This window comes from Eublepharis macularius, chromosome 6 (genome assembly GCF_028583425.1).
Source record: "Eublepharis macularius isolate TG4126 chromosome 6, MPM_Emac_v1.0, whole genome shotgun sequence".
NCBI classification, from domain to species: domain Eukaryota; kingdom Metazoa; phylum Chordata; class Lepidosauria; order Squamata; family Eublepharidae; genus Eublepharis; species Eublepharis macularius.
Genome location: NC_072795.1, coordinates 58,963,978 through 58,980,337, shown reverse-complemented (window position 1 = coordinate 58,980,337; position 16,360 = coordinate 58,963,978). Strand labels below are relative to the sequence as shown.

Here is a 16,360-nt window from a genome sequence, read left to right as displayed (position 1 = left end):
TCTGCTTTTGAAGGCAGAATTCTAGATAGTGTTCCTAAACTGTGGAAACTGAAGTATTGAAAATTTTTCTCTGAAGTAGTTGAGATTGATTAATTTCAGGTTACTTATTCCACTTTTCTTCAGATTTCATGCTTAAATTTTGAGGCGCTAAGCCTGTGCAAGACTGGAAATGTACAAAAAAAATTTCAATCACAGCATCATGTTTTTAGGTATCTGTATTGACTTGGTACTTGGGATTTTTCTTTCCCAATTTTTCTGGAGACTACCAAGGAAATCCTGGGTTCCTATGCAAAGGAAGGCAATGACAAACCACCTTTGCTCATCTCTTGCCTTGAGAATCCCATGAGAGGTCACCATGAGTTGGTTATCACTTGACGGTAATTATTCTTCGCTTTACATATGTTTTCGGAAGCATGGTGTTATGAAAGATTTCAGAATGGTTTGTGAATTTATTAGAGAATAAAAGAATTTATTAGAGAATGAAAGATAAAATTTCAGTAATTAAAATTATGATACTCAAGCTGTAGTTTTATTTTAAGTGGCAATGTATAAAAGTGTTCAGTATTCCTTATTAGTTCTGGAGTTGTCATGTGGTAGGTAATAGCTTTTCAAAGAATAAATCTTGGGAGGGAAAACTTTTCCCCTTTTACAACTGCAACAACTTTTATATGTAGAAATAAGGTAGTATCATATCTTACTGGGAATTTCAAGATTAAATTTTCCCCCTGGTCCTCAGATATTCTCAGGTATAAAAATGGTACAGGTAGTTGCTTTCAATGAGATGGAAGAGGTATGGCAAACTTAATTTATTAAAACATGTACGTCCCACATTCCTCAGCCAGTACAGTTTCTTCTTTTTATTATTATTATTTTCTTTTTTCAGAACAAAGAGGGGTACAGAAAAAAGAAGATGGGATAATAGGGTCAAAGGAACAATAAGATTTTACACTACAAGAGTTGTTATAATAAAATACAGAGTACACAGAACATATCTTAATCAGAGTTCATCAATATTACATCTCCTATTCCAACTCCTGTGTATCTTCACAAACTAAATACGATCTTTTTCCTACACAGTATTCAATTTTAGATCGACTAAAGGTCAAAACAAGCGGTCTCCATGTACATTCTTAGTGCTATATCTTAATATGGTCTAATGCTTCTATACAGATCATTTCTTTTTAACTTAACTATTATGCCAAAGTTTCCATATCATGCATTCTACCTCATCACTAATATTTAATGCCCATACAGTTTCTTGAGGCAATTTACAAAACACAAGGTATCTTCCGAACTGAAAATAAACATCATACAGTACAAAGAAAATACAAACTGAAAAAACTTAACAAGAGATGGGGGGGAAGGACATTTTAATTGATAGGTTCCATCTTTTTAAACTATGTTTGCAGTCTGCTGCTGGTCTGGAGACTGGTATCATTTTAGGCTGCTGGAATGTTTATTTTGTGTTTATAACGCTGGCATGTTATGGCTTGCTCTAGTGTTGAGAATTCTTATGATGGGTTTTTAATGTTTATATTACTTTATTTTTGCTGTGAGCCTTCTTGAACAGGTATCTGGGGAAATGACATACATTTTCTAAATAAGTTCCCTAATTGGGGTACCGATCCAGAGGAGTTAGCTGTTTTAGTCTGTAGTAGCAAAATAGTAAAGAGTCCAGTAGCACCTTTAAGACTAACCAACTTTACTGTAGCATAAACTTTCGAGAACCACAGTTCTCTTCGTCAGATGCATGCATCTGACGAAGAGAATTGGGGTACTACAACTAGAGATGGGCACAAACTGGGAAAAAAACAAACCGTGCGATCCATAGTTCGTAGCATTTCACGAACCACGAACTTTCATGAACCTGCCCCGGTTCATGAACTGGTTCGTTTGTTTCTTGAAAACATCACATCCAGGTCAGCAAATCGTCACTTCCAGGTCAGCAGAAGGCCGCTTCCGGGTCAGCAGAGGATGCAGGAAGTTCATCCTCTGTTGCCTAGGAAACTGATTGATCTGTGCCAGGCTGTCTGCAGTGACAAACAAAAAAAAAATGAACCAAATGAACCATCCTAAAGTTCATGGCGGTTCGTCAGAAATGGGCTCTGATGAACTGCTGGGTCTTGAACCACGAACCGACCTGGTTTGTCACAAATTTTGGTTCATATTTTGGTTTGTGTCCATCTCTAACCACAATTGAAAAGATAATTTTGTTTTGATGATTCACGTTTTGAAGTGAAAGGACCACTCCACAGAGGTAAAAGGAAACAGGAATGAGACTACATTAAAAAGGAAATGTACAGTTTAGGGATTGCTGGTGTGGGAGAATGATAGCTTTTAACTGTGGCACTTCTCCTTTTGTTATTTCTTTCAGTGCATTTGTAAATCACCTTCTTGCTATTGTATTCAAAGAGGCTTACAGTTCAAAACAATTGCCCACAATATAATATACACAATGCAAAAGGAAAAGCAAAGGAAGAAACAGCATATTTGTATATGTAGTAATTGGAATGTTGGATTAGGATCTGGGAAATCCAGGTTTAAACACCCACTCTGCCATGGGAACTTGCTGGATGATCTTGGGCAGTTCACATACACTCAGCCTAACCTACATCACAGGGTTGTTGTGAGGGTGATATGGAGGAGAGACTCCCCATTGGGAACAAAGGCAGAATAAATGACGGAAATCATAAAACTGTTACATGATGATCAGATAAAGTAGCTGCTGCAGGACATGGGTCTTGGAGGGGAAGAGTCAAGTGGCAGTCCAGCCCCAGGCTGGTCTTTCTTTGATCTGCTCCTTCTCTGTCATAATTGTCCAACCCTGCAAAAGTTATTAACATCTCCATGAAGCAAGGGCTGGTGGTACTGAGCAGGTGAGTGTTATCTATGAAGTATAGGAGGTAAATATCTATGTTTCCTGATATTTATAATTAAAGTGCTGAGCTATTTGCAAAGATCAGATAGTTGCTAGGCATAAAACAGGAAGGGAAGGTCTCCTGGATGGTTTGGTGGGTGATTTTAACTATCTTTGGCCCTTAGTGTCAAGTATGCAAAAAATGGTGTTTAATTGACAAAGATGTTTTTCCCACCATTTTTTCAAAGGAAGGCAGTCTTTCATAAGAAGGTCATGAGTTCACTTTTATGTGATTATATCTTTAAGTTCAGATTTAATTTTAAATCATGTTTTAAAGAAAAATTTGTTATAGCTGAAACCTTTTAAAAATCCTTGATCTAAATTTTAAAAATATTTTGAAAAAAATCATTAAAAATTTACCCTGTGTATTGCACATTATTATGCAATCTTATTCCCTGAGATACTAGATTATGCAATTGTAGAGCCACAGGATTGTGGGCATGAAAATGCTTTGAAATGGTGCTAAAAATATGTGCATCACACAGAAAGTACATAAATATAGCAAATGGATTTTGCAGAACAAGGGGTACATTTCTTTTGGCTATTCTATGTAAAGATGTCTAAAGTAATGACTTCATAATGAACAGTTGGTTGGAGACTCCTCTTTCCTTATGGTGGGAGCAGAATTCAACCCTTCTGACGACTTTTATTAATATTTGGATTTCTTCTGTGCCAGAGAAAAGTAGATTTTTTTCTTCTAGGAAAAGTTTACTGAACAAAAGTGGTGTCAGTGGAATGTGGCTTGTAGCAAGACAGTGACTTAACATGCAAGACAAAATTAGGACAGATAAAACATAGAGATGGGCAATCTTAGTGATTTTTATTTACTTTTATTCATTATATCCCGCCTTTCTTCCCATTGGGGACCAAAAGCAGCTTATATCATTCTCCTCTCCTTTGTTTAATCCTTAACAGCAATCCTGTGAGGTAGGCTAAGCTGAGTTTGTGTGACTGGTCCAATGTTTCAGCTACTCAATTCTCACTCTCCCTTCTTCTAAAGTCTGACCTTGATCATCTGGAGATGCTTTAAGATCTTTTGTTGAATATTTGTTAGCAACAAGGAGGGTCTTTAGCAGTATATTTTTGTCTGTTTTTCAAAATGTAGTTATTTGAAAAAACTCTCTCATCTTGTATTAAGGGCAGGAGTCAGAAATACTCAGATGAAGTTTAGACAGTTTTCATCCACATTGTTTTTGTTGCATGTTGGGAAATGACTGACACATCACAGAATACTACCCTCTAGGCAGCTAGCTTTTAAAATCACTTAAGTACAAAAACAATGATTATCAAACTGTACTAACTCTTGTTGTCTCTGCCACCTGTATAGTAAAACCCAGTCAGCAGAAAAGTATTATTCCTCATCTGGTAAAGCAATCATACCTTGAAATCAGGTTTTACAATTTTTCTTATCTGATAGTTCCCAGTTTGCTATATCTGCATAGTTATCTTGCTTGCCAGTAGCTCCCCTGCTTATACTTTGTCCTTTGTCAAGGCTATTTTGAGATGGGCTTTGGCTTTTGAGTCATAATAAAACAGATATTTCTGATACAATAATTGTCATTCTGCATAACCATGGATTTAATGTCACAATTTTTAAAAATTTTAAATTACTTGGATTCCCAGTTTGTGCTATAATATTGAGTAAATCAAAGTAATTAACATGAAATAGAACTTTCTCATGCTGGTGTAACTTTATGGTTATCTGAAACATTTCTCTTGACAGAATGATAAGCTTTATGATAGAAGAGGCACTGAGCTTACACTGAAGACCAGATAAACAGTTTAGAGGAAGGATTCTCAATTTTAAATTTGAAGTATAATATTTTGTGTTATTCTTACATCCTGCTCTCTGTCTCTTTTCAGGGGCCACTTGCTACAGTAGGAGCGAGCATATTTTTTTGTTTACATAATATATGTGACTTTCTGCTCCATGCACACTCACAGTACAATGACCAGTTCTCAGGAACCCCTGAGCTGGTCTTCATCTACAACTGTGATCACCAAGACCCTAAGTGAAGACAAAGACTTTAGTGGAATGCATGGAGAACATATGCCTGCTGGTCTCCAGTCTTCACCTGAGATCATAGAAGATGTACGAGACAAGGGTTTGTTTCAGAGCAATATATCAGAGAACATTAGCAGCCCAATTGCCACGACAGTACTGACCAGCATAAGTGAGGATTCTAGGGACCAGTTTGAAAATAGTGTGCTGCAGTTAACTGAACAGGATGAATTAGAAACAACCATTCACCAGGACAACAGTAACAGCGTTGGGAGGGAAACCAACAGTGGAACAGATGACATCAAGATCCAGTTCAACAGATCAGGCAGTGGAAATGTTGGATTTCTTGAAGGACTCTTCGGCTGTTTGAAGCCAGTATGGAATATTATAGGCAAAGCATACTCCACTGACTACAAGCTGCAGCAACAAGGTAAACTTAAGTGGCAAAATCATACAATCTTTTGTGGGTTGTTTTAAAATATGTTTTCAAAGGTAAACTCAGTGACAGAGGGGAGGGTAGTCTCTGTAGTGTCATTAAATTGCCATTTCCTCAAGTTCTTCTTTTTGCATGTATGCATCAGTGTTTCGTATGCCACTAGCTCTAAAATAAGGCAGGGATCTTTCATTCAGAAGTGGGGATGTACGCTTTGGGTTTCCGGTTCGGGAAAAATACCCAAATCAGACCCGATTCGCAAAGATTCAGGGTTTCCAAAACGGCCCCAGCATACCTAGGCCGTTTTAGAAACCCTGAATCAAAGATTCCCAAAGTTATTTGTGTAGCTTTGGGAAGCTTTGGGGCAAGGGGTTGAAATGTCCCTCTCCATGCTGCTGTGTAGCAGGAGGGAATTTAAACCACTGATCAGCTGTTTGTCGGGGTTTCCAACAAGCAGCTGAGTACGGCATGCCGGGGGTTAAATTTCCCACTCCCTGCAGCTGCGCAGGCAGGAAAAGGGACATTTAAATCCTCGACTCAGCCTCGGGGGTTTCCCTAACAAGCGGCTGAGTGCAGCCTGCCCGGGTTAAATGCCCTTCTCCCTGCAGCTGTGCTGTGGCAGGGAGAGGGCCGTTTCACCCCAGACTTAGCCACTTATCAGGGGTTTCCCTGACAAGCAGCTGAGTGCAGCCTGCCAGGGAGCTGGGGGGAGACTGTGAAGGGAAGGAGGCTCCCTGCGAGACTTGCAGACGGCGCTGGGAACCTCCTTCCCTTCAAAGTCTCCCCCTTTCCAACTGGCTGGAGGAGGGGGGGACTTTGAAGGGAAGCAGATTCCAGGCTCCATTTGCAAGCCGCACGGGGAACGTTGCAGCGGCCATTTGAGGAGCAGGAAGGGCCTTTTGGGCCTCCTCCACTGCCATATAGGTCCACAGGGCAGCAGAGTAGGCCAGAGCTGCTGCTGCTGGGTTGTGGCCTCCACCACAACAGCAGCAGAGCCAAGGTAAGTGGGGGTGGGGGTTGTGGGTTGTGGGTTTTGGAGTGTTTAAAGGGCTCTGCTGCTTGCAAGTGGCAGGATAGGGGCAGGCAGCAGGGGGGGGTCCCCCAACTGCCATCTGCCAACTGATCGTTTAAAGGGACCTTTAAAGGGCCAGGTAAGTGGGTTGGAGGGGACAGGGGCTAAATGGGGGGTGAGGGGCTGTGGCTGGGGGTCGGTAGGGGTGCTGGAAGAAAACCCAGCCCCTTGAATCACTTTGGAATGCTCCGAATCTTTACAGAACATTCTGAAGCGATTCAAATACCCGGATCCAAAGCAGCTTGCTGCTTTGAGGTATTTCCAAATGTTTTCCAAATGGGGTATTTCCAGGTTTCCAAACCTGAATATTTTCGGGGAGCACACCCCTATTCAGAAGTCCTATAAAGCGAAGCAAATATGAATCAGTGGTACCAAAAAACAGGTAGATTGCCTGATATATTTCATTTGTTATGTATAACTATAGAATTCTGTTACGTATAGCTACACTTGATTTATATCAGCTCATCTGTTATATATAACCATACCTGATTTATACCAGGTCTCTTTGCTCACCTCCTCCCCCCTTTCCCCCTCTTCTTTTGCAACTTTTCTTAAAATGAAGTAAATTATTTTATTTCCATTATATTAAGTGAACTCTGTCTCACGAACCCTCTTATTGTAATAAATTTTATTAGTCTTTAAGATGCCACCTGGCTTCTGTTTTGTTTTGCAAACAAATAGGACAATCATGGGCTACCCATTTACTTGATAGCTGGGGAAAGCTATCAAGTAGGAATAAATGTTCAAGGCTTCTGCCTAATGGTAGAAATGTTTAAGGCTTCTTTGTTGAAATAGGGTATCACCTCCTTCCATGAAGTGTGCACCAAAGCAGTTGGACAAACTATATCTTATCTCTAAAATCGTGCCACTGGGTAGGTAATATTACAGTATTTACCCAGGTCTCAGAGACTTAGTGAATGCTTTTTGGACATTGCATATCCTGTAGATATGCGCAAAAAAAAGTTCCTGGTAGCAACTGACATTAGGGTCTCCTTCCCCACACCAGTGTTTGTAGTGTTAAACTGTAGTCTATGCCCTCCATAGCCTGAATCCCAAGCCAGGATAATGTTCTGTTTTTCTGCAGGACAGGTCCTAAGAATCCATCGCATACATGATGGTGATATATCAGAGTATAGGCTTCTTCTTCTTGCCTTGCTCATGTCTGACAAACATAATAGGTAATGGATGTAAGAATGTCTTCATAGGCAGACGACTGTTTTTTTCCCCATACACCTTAAGGAAGGAAAGAGAAAGGGGACTTGGACTATGAAGTCAGAGAAGTATTCTGATAGCTCTCAGAACTTAGATGGAAGAGAGGAAGAATCTTGTTTGGGCTCCAAAAGCAGTTTGACTTCAGGTATCAGATTTCTGTTATCCAGATAGCTTCCAGTCACCATCTCTAGCTGCTAATATGAGCTATCGGCATTTTTCTGAAGGTTAAAGAATTGGGAAGTTCCTCTTCCTGTTTCAGGCTTTCCTGCTTGGGTTCCAGGAGGATCTCAAAGTCCCTGCCTGTCAGCCCCTAACATCTGTGGAAGCACAGATGAAGAGACAAGTGCCTGCTCTTCTTTTCTAGTATTCTGTATGTTAAGTTCAAGGTAGGAGACCACAAGGGTACTGAATAGCCTATTAGTTGGTTGCTTTCTGGGAGTTATAATATAGTGCTTGTTGTTATCAGATACATGGGAGGTTCCTTTTGAGGAGATTTCTGAACTGCAGTGGCTGGGCAGTGGAGCACAAGGAGCTGTTTTCTTGGGCAAGTTCCGAACAGAGGAAGTAGCCATCAAAAAAGTGAGAGAACAGAGTGAAACTGATATCAAGCACTTGAGAAAGCTGAAACACCCTAACATCATCGCTTTCAAGTACGTCAAATTTTGATTATGAAGACTATTTCCAGAGGAATGATGTCTATTCAGACTTAGTGGGTGTCCTCCTGGGCTGAGAAATTGTGCTCTGAATACAGCAATGTCTTTTTATCATCTGATCTGCATTTGTAACAGAAAAATCTAATTTACAAAATGCTATATCCATGCATGTTGGTGCTATACTGGCTTATTTTTCTGTAAGGATGGTAAGGAGAAGGAAAGTAGGTAGAAGGTTGTAAAGTTATTCATCTTCTGTTATTAATGGTGGAAGTAATAATGAGCTATTTGAGAGCATTATTGTGTAATTGGTTTCCATTGTATAATGGAATAATGGTTATCTTCAGCAATATTGATCATGAGTGAAAAAAACAATGGGTTGGATTCTACCGCTCTGTTTCACTGGTGGTGGTGTCACCCAAAGGGAAGGTCTCCTTGCGAGTTGAGGGGAATTAGCAGCAAGGAAGAAGCAGTGAGAGGGCATAACTGAGGGATCTCCACCAATATATGCGGGGATTGTCCCAGCTAGAGAATTCCTTTTAATAAATAGACATATATTTCAAACAAAAAAGGAATTTTTATTGAGGATAACAAGGATCAATAGTACACAAGACACACACACACACACACACACACACACACACACAAACGTGTTCAGGGCTAACTAGGAAAGAGAGTAAAAGTTGGGTGATATTTACCGTCCAGACATCCAGGACAGAGGAGGAGCGTTGAGCGGCTGGTACTTCAAGGCAGAAGGGCTCAAACAGAGGTTCGAGGGTGGATGCTGGATCCAAAGCATGCACACAGATTTGGGCTGAGGGGCCGCCTAATTCATACCATGGATCCTACCCAGGGGCAAGATTACATCTTCAGTCTCAAAAATTAAGACTTGAGTGGTTGTTCCTGGGGTGGGATCAAGGACTGAGAAGTTGTCTCCAGGGCGAGACAAAGAGTTGGTGAACTGTCTCCAAAGTGGGACAATAAGTCAGTAAACCATTTCCTGGCTGTGATGAAGGAGGGTATGATTGGGTTTTCCTTGGGCAGTACTAAAGTTATCAATTATGATTGACGACCCGCAAAGTAAATGGGTGAGGCTATCAGTTCTCAAAATCACTTAAGGATAGGAAAGTGGTTAAGGTGAGGTTGATAGGGTGTTGAGATGATTAATTCAGGAATGACAGGAAGGCCCTATTGTATCAGATCCTTAGTGTGCCTCCAGGTGTGGGACAGGGTGAGTTGGCCTCACCTGTCATCCCCATGTTTGCATGTTTCCAGGGCTGTTGCCAGAGGTTCTGGCGCCCGAGGCGGCGTGCACGTGCTCTGCCATGGACTGCATGATGACATCATCGCAGATGTCATCACACGCCGCAGGGGGGCTGGGCAGCTCGCGGAGCCCCGAGCACAGAAGCTTCAAGCTGCTGCAGGGGTGGCGCGCGGATGCTGCTCTGTGCGCCGCCCCAGCAACAGCTCATGGCTTCTGCGCCCAGCTGGGGCAGAGGAGCGTGCAGTGGAGCTGGCGTGGCTGGCTGCAGCAGCAGCTGCAGCCAGCCAGCCAGCCCCGTGCCGCCGCCGCCACATGCCCCAGCCAAGCGCAGAAGCCATGAGCTGTTTCTGGGGCGGCACACGGAGGCTGCTCTGTGCGCCACCCCAGGAACAGCTCACGGCTTCTGTGACCGGCTGGGGTGGAGGAGCACGCAGCAGAGCTGGCGTGGCCGGCTGCAGCTTCTGCTGCAGCCAGCCAGCCAGCTCCGTGCCGCCACCGCAATGCACCCCAGCTGGGCGCACAAGCCGCGAGCCGCTGCTGGGGCGGCGCCCGGAGGCTGCGGCCGGCTGGGGTGTGTGGCGGCAGCGGCGGCGACAGCACGGAGCTGGCTGGCTGCAGCAGTAGCTGCAGCCCAGTCATGCCAGCTTTGCTGCGCCCGCCTCCGCCCCTGACACCCCCTCTGGCGCCCCTCCAATGCCCGCGCGCCTGAGGCCACCACCTACCTGGCCTCCATGGGCGGGCCGGCCCTGCATGTTTCATCTCCCTGGTGGGATCTGGCTTTGGGCAGCAGCTTCCATGTTTTCTGCCTGCCTGGGCAGTAGTTTTAGTGTTTGAAGCACATTCAGAGAAGGGGTTTCCGCATTTCAGCTACCTGACTGCTGTTTTTTTCATGTTTCCACATGATGTTGTCCTGTATTTGTGCATAGGCCATTAACAGCTTTATTTTAAACCTGTAGAAAATGTGTTTCCTTGACAAGACAGTGAAGAGCTAGTCTTAATTCCTCTTTTCATTTGTTGGTGACTGCAAGGTGCTAGTCCCTTGCAGCAATTCTTATACAGAAGAGAATCATCTGCCTTTTAAACACAGGAGGGAGAAGAGATGTCTGGAGGTGCCTCTGTAAATAGGTGGAGGATTTTTTAAAACAAAGTTTTAAAAGGTATTGTGTTATTCCTGTGTAATGTTAGGCGTGCTTTTAGAGGTTTTTTTTAAAAAAAGACGAAAATCCCTCACATCTTAGCCTGTCTTTTGAACAGAGGGACAGGAGTGGGTTGCTCCTCAAAATAAAAGAGGTTGGGCAGAGAGTCCTGAAGGTCACGTGGTGGGGTTTCAGTGCACATTGAGTATGAAAGGGAAATGACAACTAGCAGCTGAGAGAAAATAAACCCTCCGCTGTCTAGACTCTACGTTGCAAGAGCAGTTTCACAACCCCATCACATTAGCAACCAGACCACCATGGAAAACCACCTGGTGTAGAAGCAGTGTTTCATCCTCTGCGTTCTGCCCCATGAAGGCTAAATATTACATTATGAAAATGAGTGGGGAATGTTTATAACTGATTAGTCTGATCTGGGAAGGGTCTTTACTTCCTTTACTATTGAGGTATGCATCTGATTAATAACAGATAATGACTGATTTCATAAATAATCAACAATGTAGTGTATGTTGCTATTGAGGAGAATGAGTTAGCCACTGGGTTTCAACTTGTAAGGTCCCATTGTTTTTAGTTTGGTTCTTTCATCTACAGTTCTATTTTCTGTTAGGGGAGTTTGCACTCAGGCACCCTGTTATTGTATAATAATGGAGTACTGTGCTCATGGACAACTGTATGAAGTCTTGCGAGCAGGCCGGAAGATCACACCCCGACTGCTTGTGGACTGGTCCACAGGGATTGCTGGTGGAATGAACTACTTACATCTTCATAAGATCATCCACAGAGACCTCAAGTCACCTAAGTGAGTTTCTCGTGTGTATCAAGAATAAGAAATACAGTTGAATGTAAATTAAGGCTTGAATTGCTATAGCAGTAGAAAACATTCTTACACTTCATTCTGTGTTTTTTCTGTCTTCAGTGTATTAGTCACTCACAACGATACAGTAAAAATTTCAGATTTTGGTACTTCCAAAGAACTCAGCGATAAGAGTACAAAAATGTCCTTTGCAGGAACTGTAGCCTGGATGGCCCCAGAAGTGATTCGCAATGAACCTGTCTCTGAAAAAGTGGATATTTGGTGAGAAATGCATACAAAAGGACTAGACAATTTCTGTGTTCCCAATAGAATTTAATTGTTCACCCAGTCAGCTATCTCATGAGTTGGTATTGCTATTGGCTTTCCCTGTTTAGAAGTCATTTTTTTCTCATGGTCTTCCTTGCTAAATATAGTTTTCCAATGTCTGTATCTTTCTGTTTGCATCAGGTCATTTGGGGTGGTTTTGTGGGAACTTCTCACTGGAGAGATTCCTTATAAGGATGTAGACTCCTCAGCCATCATCTGGGGTGTAGGCAGTAATAGCCTGCACCTTCCTGTGCCCTCCACTTGCCCAGATGGATTCAAACTCCTTATGAAGCAAACATGGTAAGAATTGCTACTTGTACAATTTGCAAAGTTGATAATGTAACCTACATTTCAGTTTGCTGTTCTTGTTTTACACCACGGCCTTTGCAAGTATCCATTAGGAATCTCCTTCCTGCCCCTTGCTGCAACCATGACTCTTGCAAAATTCATACCCACAACCCAAAGCAAAAGTGTTGACTGAAAGTCAGTTTAGTAGTTGTGGGAGCAATCTTTACCTGGAGCAGGATGTACTACTCCAGTGCAGATGGGAACTGGGAGAGGTGGGGGTGGGATTTATCAAACACGGCCAGTATCAAGTAAGGATACTTGCTGCCTGTCTGATCTTTGTAGCATCCTAAGAGTTGATGATGCAGGGCTCCTTATTTTCCCACCTCCTTGCTAATACCATGCACTGTCAGATCAGTGAAGCACAAAACTGTATGCCTCACAAGGATGTTACAGGAAGAGGGGATTGACCTGACCTGCATAACAGATGAGATTGGAAGGAAATGATGTGGTATATCTGTCCCCACTAATTCAAACTGATTATGCAATCCTCCACCAACCATGCACAGATGGCCAGGGAGGAAAGTTTGCTGTTATTCTCCATGAGTCCTTTAACTTCTGCAGACTCCTGGTACAGCCTATAGCTGGCATTAACATTATGTTGGGTCCAAAGGATAGATTGGGTGTTCTGCTTGTTTACTGGCTGCCTAGTCCTCCTGTAAGCACCCTTCCCGAACTGATAGAGATGCTCTCTGATGTGGGCTGGAGACAACTAAACTGATCTAGGTAACTTCAGCATTCATGCTGAATGCTCCTCGTCTGGGCTGGCACTGGATTTTATAGCTTTTTTGGCTACCCTGGGCCTTTCTCACGTAGTGACTTGCCACACCTTGGACTTAATATTTTGCACTGAGCCTTTGTGAGGAGGTCTTCTTTCAGGATTGGAGATTCAGCCTGAACCATGGTATGACCATTATCTCCTATTAAAATGGTCTGCCTGCAGAGGATCATGGATCTTTCTAGATTCCAAAATGAAAGGAGGGGGTTACAATTTCTAATACATTCTCTGTTGAGGCTGCAATGGGAACTTGGAACGTGAAGTTCCTTGAAGCCATTGATAAGATTACTCCTCATCAACCTCTCCTGCCGTTGGGGTGGAAGCCAGCCCCGTGACTTACCATGGAGCTGGGAGACCTACGCAGGGCTGGAAGATATCCAGAAAGATGCTGGTGGAAAACTCACACTGAATCTGATAGAGCGTGCTATAGAGCCCATTGGAAGCCCTCTGATAAGGTGGTAATAGTGGCAAACAAACATTATTTCTCTGCTACAGCTGCATCACTTGTTTCACCTTGATCCAAATTCCTTAAGGTATCTCGACATCTAACTCCTAAGTCTGAACCTTTACTGGGTCAGGTGCAGACAGCTAGCTGTGCTGTTTTTTTAATTGATAAAAATGCATGAATATGCTCTGATCTGAATGCTGCCTGTAATATAGGCAAGGCAGGAAAAATATTTAAAACACCATCTGGTTTACACATGGACCATTTTGACCCAATTACAGCAATTCATTCACAGATCATGGGATCTATGAAGGCTGCTGCTTATGCACTGGATCCTTGCTTATCTTTGCTGCTAAAATCATGCAAAGGCCAATAAATGAGCCTTTACTGCCTGTCATAAATCAGTAACTAAATCAAGGCACCTTCCCTCGGCCACGCACAGAGATGGGCATCTGCCCATTGCTTAACAAACATCCCTATACAAAAATGATGTAGCCTTTCTAGGCAAAGTAACTGAGAGAGCTATAGCATTCCAACTCCAGGTAGTCTTGGATAACTCTGATGCTCTGGACCGTTCCCATCTGGTTTTAGGCTGATTACCTCTGTCTGAATGTAGACAAAGGCCGTGTTTGATTGTTGCTCTTTTTGAATCTACCGGCAGCCTTTGATACAGTAGATCATGCCATCCTGTAGAGGGATTAAGAGGCAGAAGTAGGTATCAGAGGATGTGTTTTGGAATGCTTTGAATCATTCCTTGTGGAATGGATTCAAAGGGTTGCTGTTGGAGACCAGCTATCTTCAGTGTGAGAACTATCTTGTGGGGTTCCACAGAGTGCATTTTGTCCCCCATATTATTCAACCTCTGTGTAAAGCCTTTAGGAGAAATTATCCATAGCTTTGGAATTGACTGTCATCAATATGTGGATGACACCCAGCTCTGTATCCTATTATCTGTCTCCTGGTGATTCAGTAGAGGTCCTGAGTCATTGCCTGGCAGCTGTGGTCAAATGGGTGAAAGCAAACAAATTGAAACTGAACTGGCTGGGAAGGCGAGATGTTGAAGGACGTTGCACTCTCAAATTTTGATGAAGTTCAGTTGACCCTTGCAGACTTGCTTAAGAGCCTAGGGGTTATACTGGATCCAGCGCTGCTGCTAGAGAAGCAAGTAAATCCAGTTGCAAAAAATTGTCTTCTCCAAACTCAGTTATCCCAGAAGATTGCCCCCTATCTTGGCACGTCCGATACGGCTACCTGGATCCACACCAGGGTAATATCAAGATTAGGCTACTGTAATGCTCTTTACATAGGTCTTCCCACAAAATCAACTTGAAGATTCCAGTTGGTGCAGAACACCACATCTCAGTTATTATCAGAAGCTAGGTGAAGCGTGTGTATTACTCCCTTTCTGCAGTTTCTTCATTCACTTCCCGTGAATTACTGGTCTCAGTCCAGGGTTTTGGCTGTCACTTACAAAATCCTCCATGGCCTTGGTCCCTCATACTTACAAAACTGCCTGTCTTCCTATGCCCCACCCCTATAGCTTCAGTCATCTGAACAGGGCCTTCTGCAGGTGCCACTCTGCACATGAGCAAAATCAACAGCTGCCTGTACACATGCATTCTATGTGATGGCTCCCACCTTATGGAATATCCTTCCTGATGAGGTCAGGAAAGCTCCCACTCTTCTGACTTTCTGCAAACTATGCAAAACTGAATTATTCAGGAGGGCTTTTTTATACAGGTAATAGGACTGTTCTGTAAGGAAATGGTTCAGAGAGATGTATTATAAAGTAATAGGGTCTGTTGACTATACTACTGTGTACTGTCTGTTGCTGTAAGTATACTCCTACTGGATGGTTGTGTGTCAGTTTGCTTATGTTTTGTTTCAGCATTGTTTTCAGGTCTGTATCAGATTTCTGCTTGTTTTCAAATTTCTGTTATCCTTACTCTATTGTATTGTTTATTGACTGTCTCAGCCATTGATTGTATTGACCTACACTGTATAATCTACTTTGAGTCTCAGTGAGAAATAAAATAAAAAATAAAATAAAGTGGACTTAGGGACGTATCATGTGAAAAATGGTATTTATCTTGATTGGCTTCTTACTAGTAAAGTATCAGGAAATGTTTAGGCATATGGATTTTGAGTGTTTCTTGGATTAGAGGAATATGCTGCCATTAGTAGAATGTAGTGCTAGGATACAGGTTGTACAAGATGCTTGTAGCTGTTTATGGATGGCGGAGATCTTGCATAACCTGCAAAACAGATGGTAGTGAGCGTAGTGTAAGAACTACACTGTCAGGTGGGGAATCAGTGTGAGTGCAGTAACCATGCTGCTCTAGATTTGATGCACGTTTCCACCTTTCCTCCTGCATTGGACCCATGATCTTTGCTCTGGATCCCACTTTCTTTAAACTGACAACCAAAATTGAGATCGCTGCCTGTATATACCACTCTAACAATGCTACATCTACTCTTGTGCAGATAATGCATAATTTTGAATAATGTGTTGATTTGATAAAACTACTTCAGATTCATGAATGTGTTAAGATTGCCACAAACATAGAAGTCTACTTTTCTACTTGAAATCAAACTGTAAAGTAGAATGGTTGTTGTGGGTTTTCCGGGCTGTATTGCCGTAGTCTTGGCATTGCAGTTCCTGACGTTTCGCCAGCAGCTGTGGCTGGCATCTTCAAAGGTGTAGCATCAAAAGACAGAGATCTCTCAGTGTCACAGTGTGGAAAAGATGTTGGCAGGTCATTTATATCTACTCAGGAGGGGTGGGGTTGAGCTGAGTCATCCTGTAAGAGTTTCCCAGGGTGTGGAATGCTAATGGCGGGAGGCTTCACTGTATCCTGAGGAGGTTCTTTTGCATATGGATTGGTGCTTGATGTGCTAATCTTCTCTGCAGGGCTATTTTCGGGTGTAGAGTGTTTTGTTAGCCTGGTGTTTTTCAGAACTGGAAACC

The 16,360-nt window shown here is 42.6% G+C and overlaps 1 protein-coding gene across 3 annotated transcripts in view; it reads left to right on the top strand.

Annotated features, from left to right (window-relative positions):
• The window catches only part of MAP3K13 (mitogen-activated protein kinase kinase kinase 13), a 63,364-nt gene that overhangs the window by 28,418 nt on the left and 18,586 nt on the right, over positions 1 to 16,360 (top strand). For all 3 annotated transcript variants that reach the window (XM_054983037.1, XM_054983036.1, XM_054983038.1), the window contains 6 exons: positions 210 to 377; positions 4,781 to 5,349; positions 8,103 to 8,286; positions 11,312 to 11,503; positions 11,621 to 11,779; positions 11,966 to 12,124. In XM_054983037.1, the coding sequence (XP_054839012.1) occupies positions 4,848 to 5,349; positions 8,103 to 8,286; positions 11,312 to 11,503; positions 11,621 to 11,779; positions 11,966 to 12,124 (1,196 nt within the window). In that variant the 5' untranslated portion in view covers positions 210 to 377; positions 4,781 to 4,847. The remainder of the gene's footprint in view (positions 1 to 209; positions 378 to 4,780; positions 5,350 to 8,102; positions 8,287 to 11,311; positions 11,504 to 11,620; positions 11,780 to 11,965; positions 12,125 to 16,360) is intronic.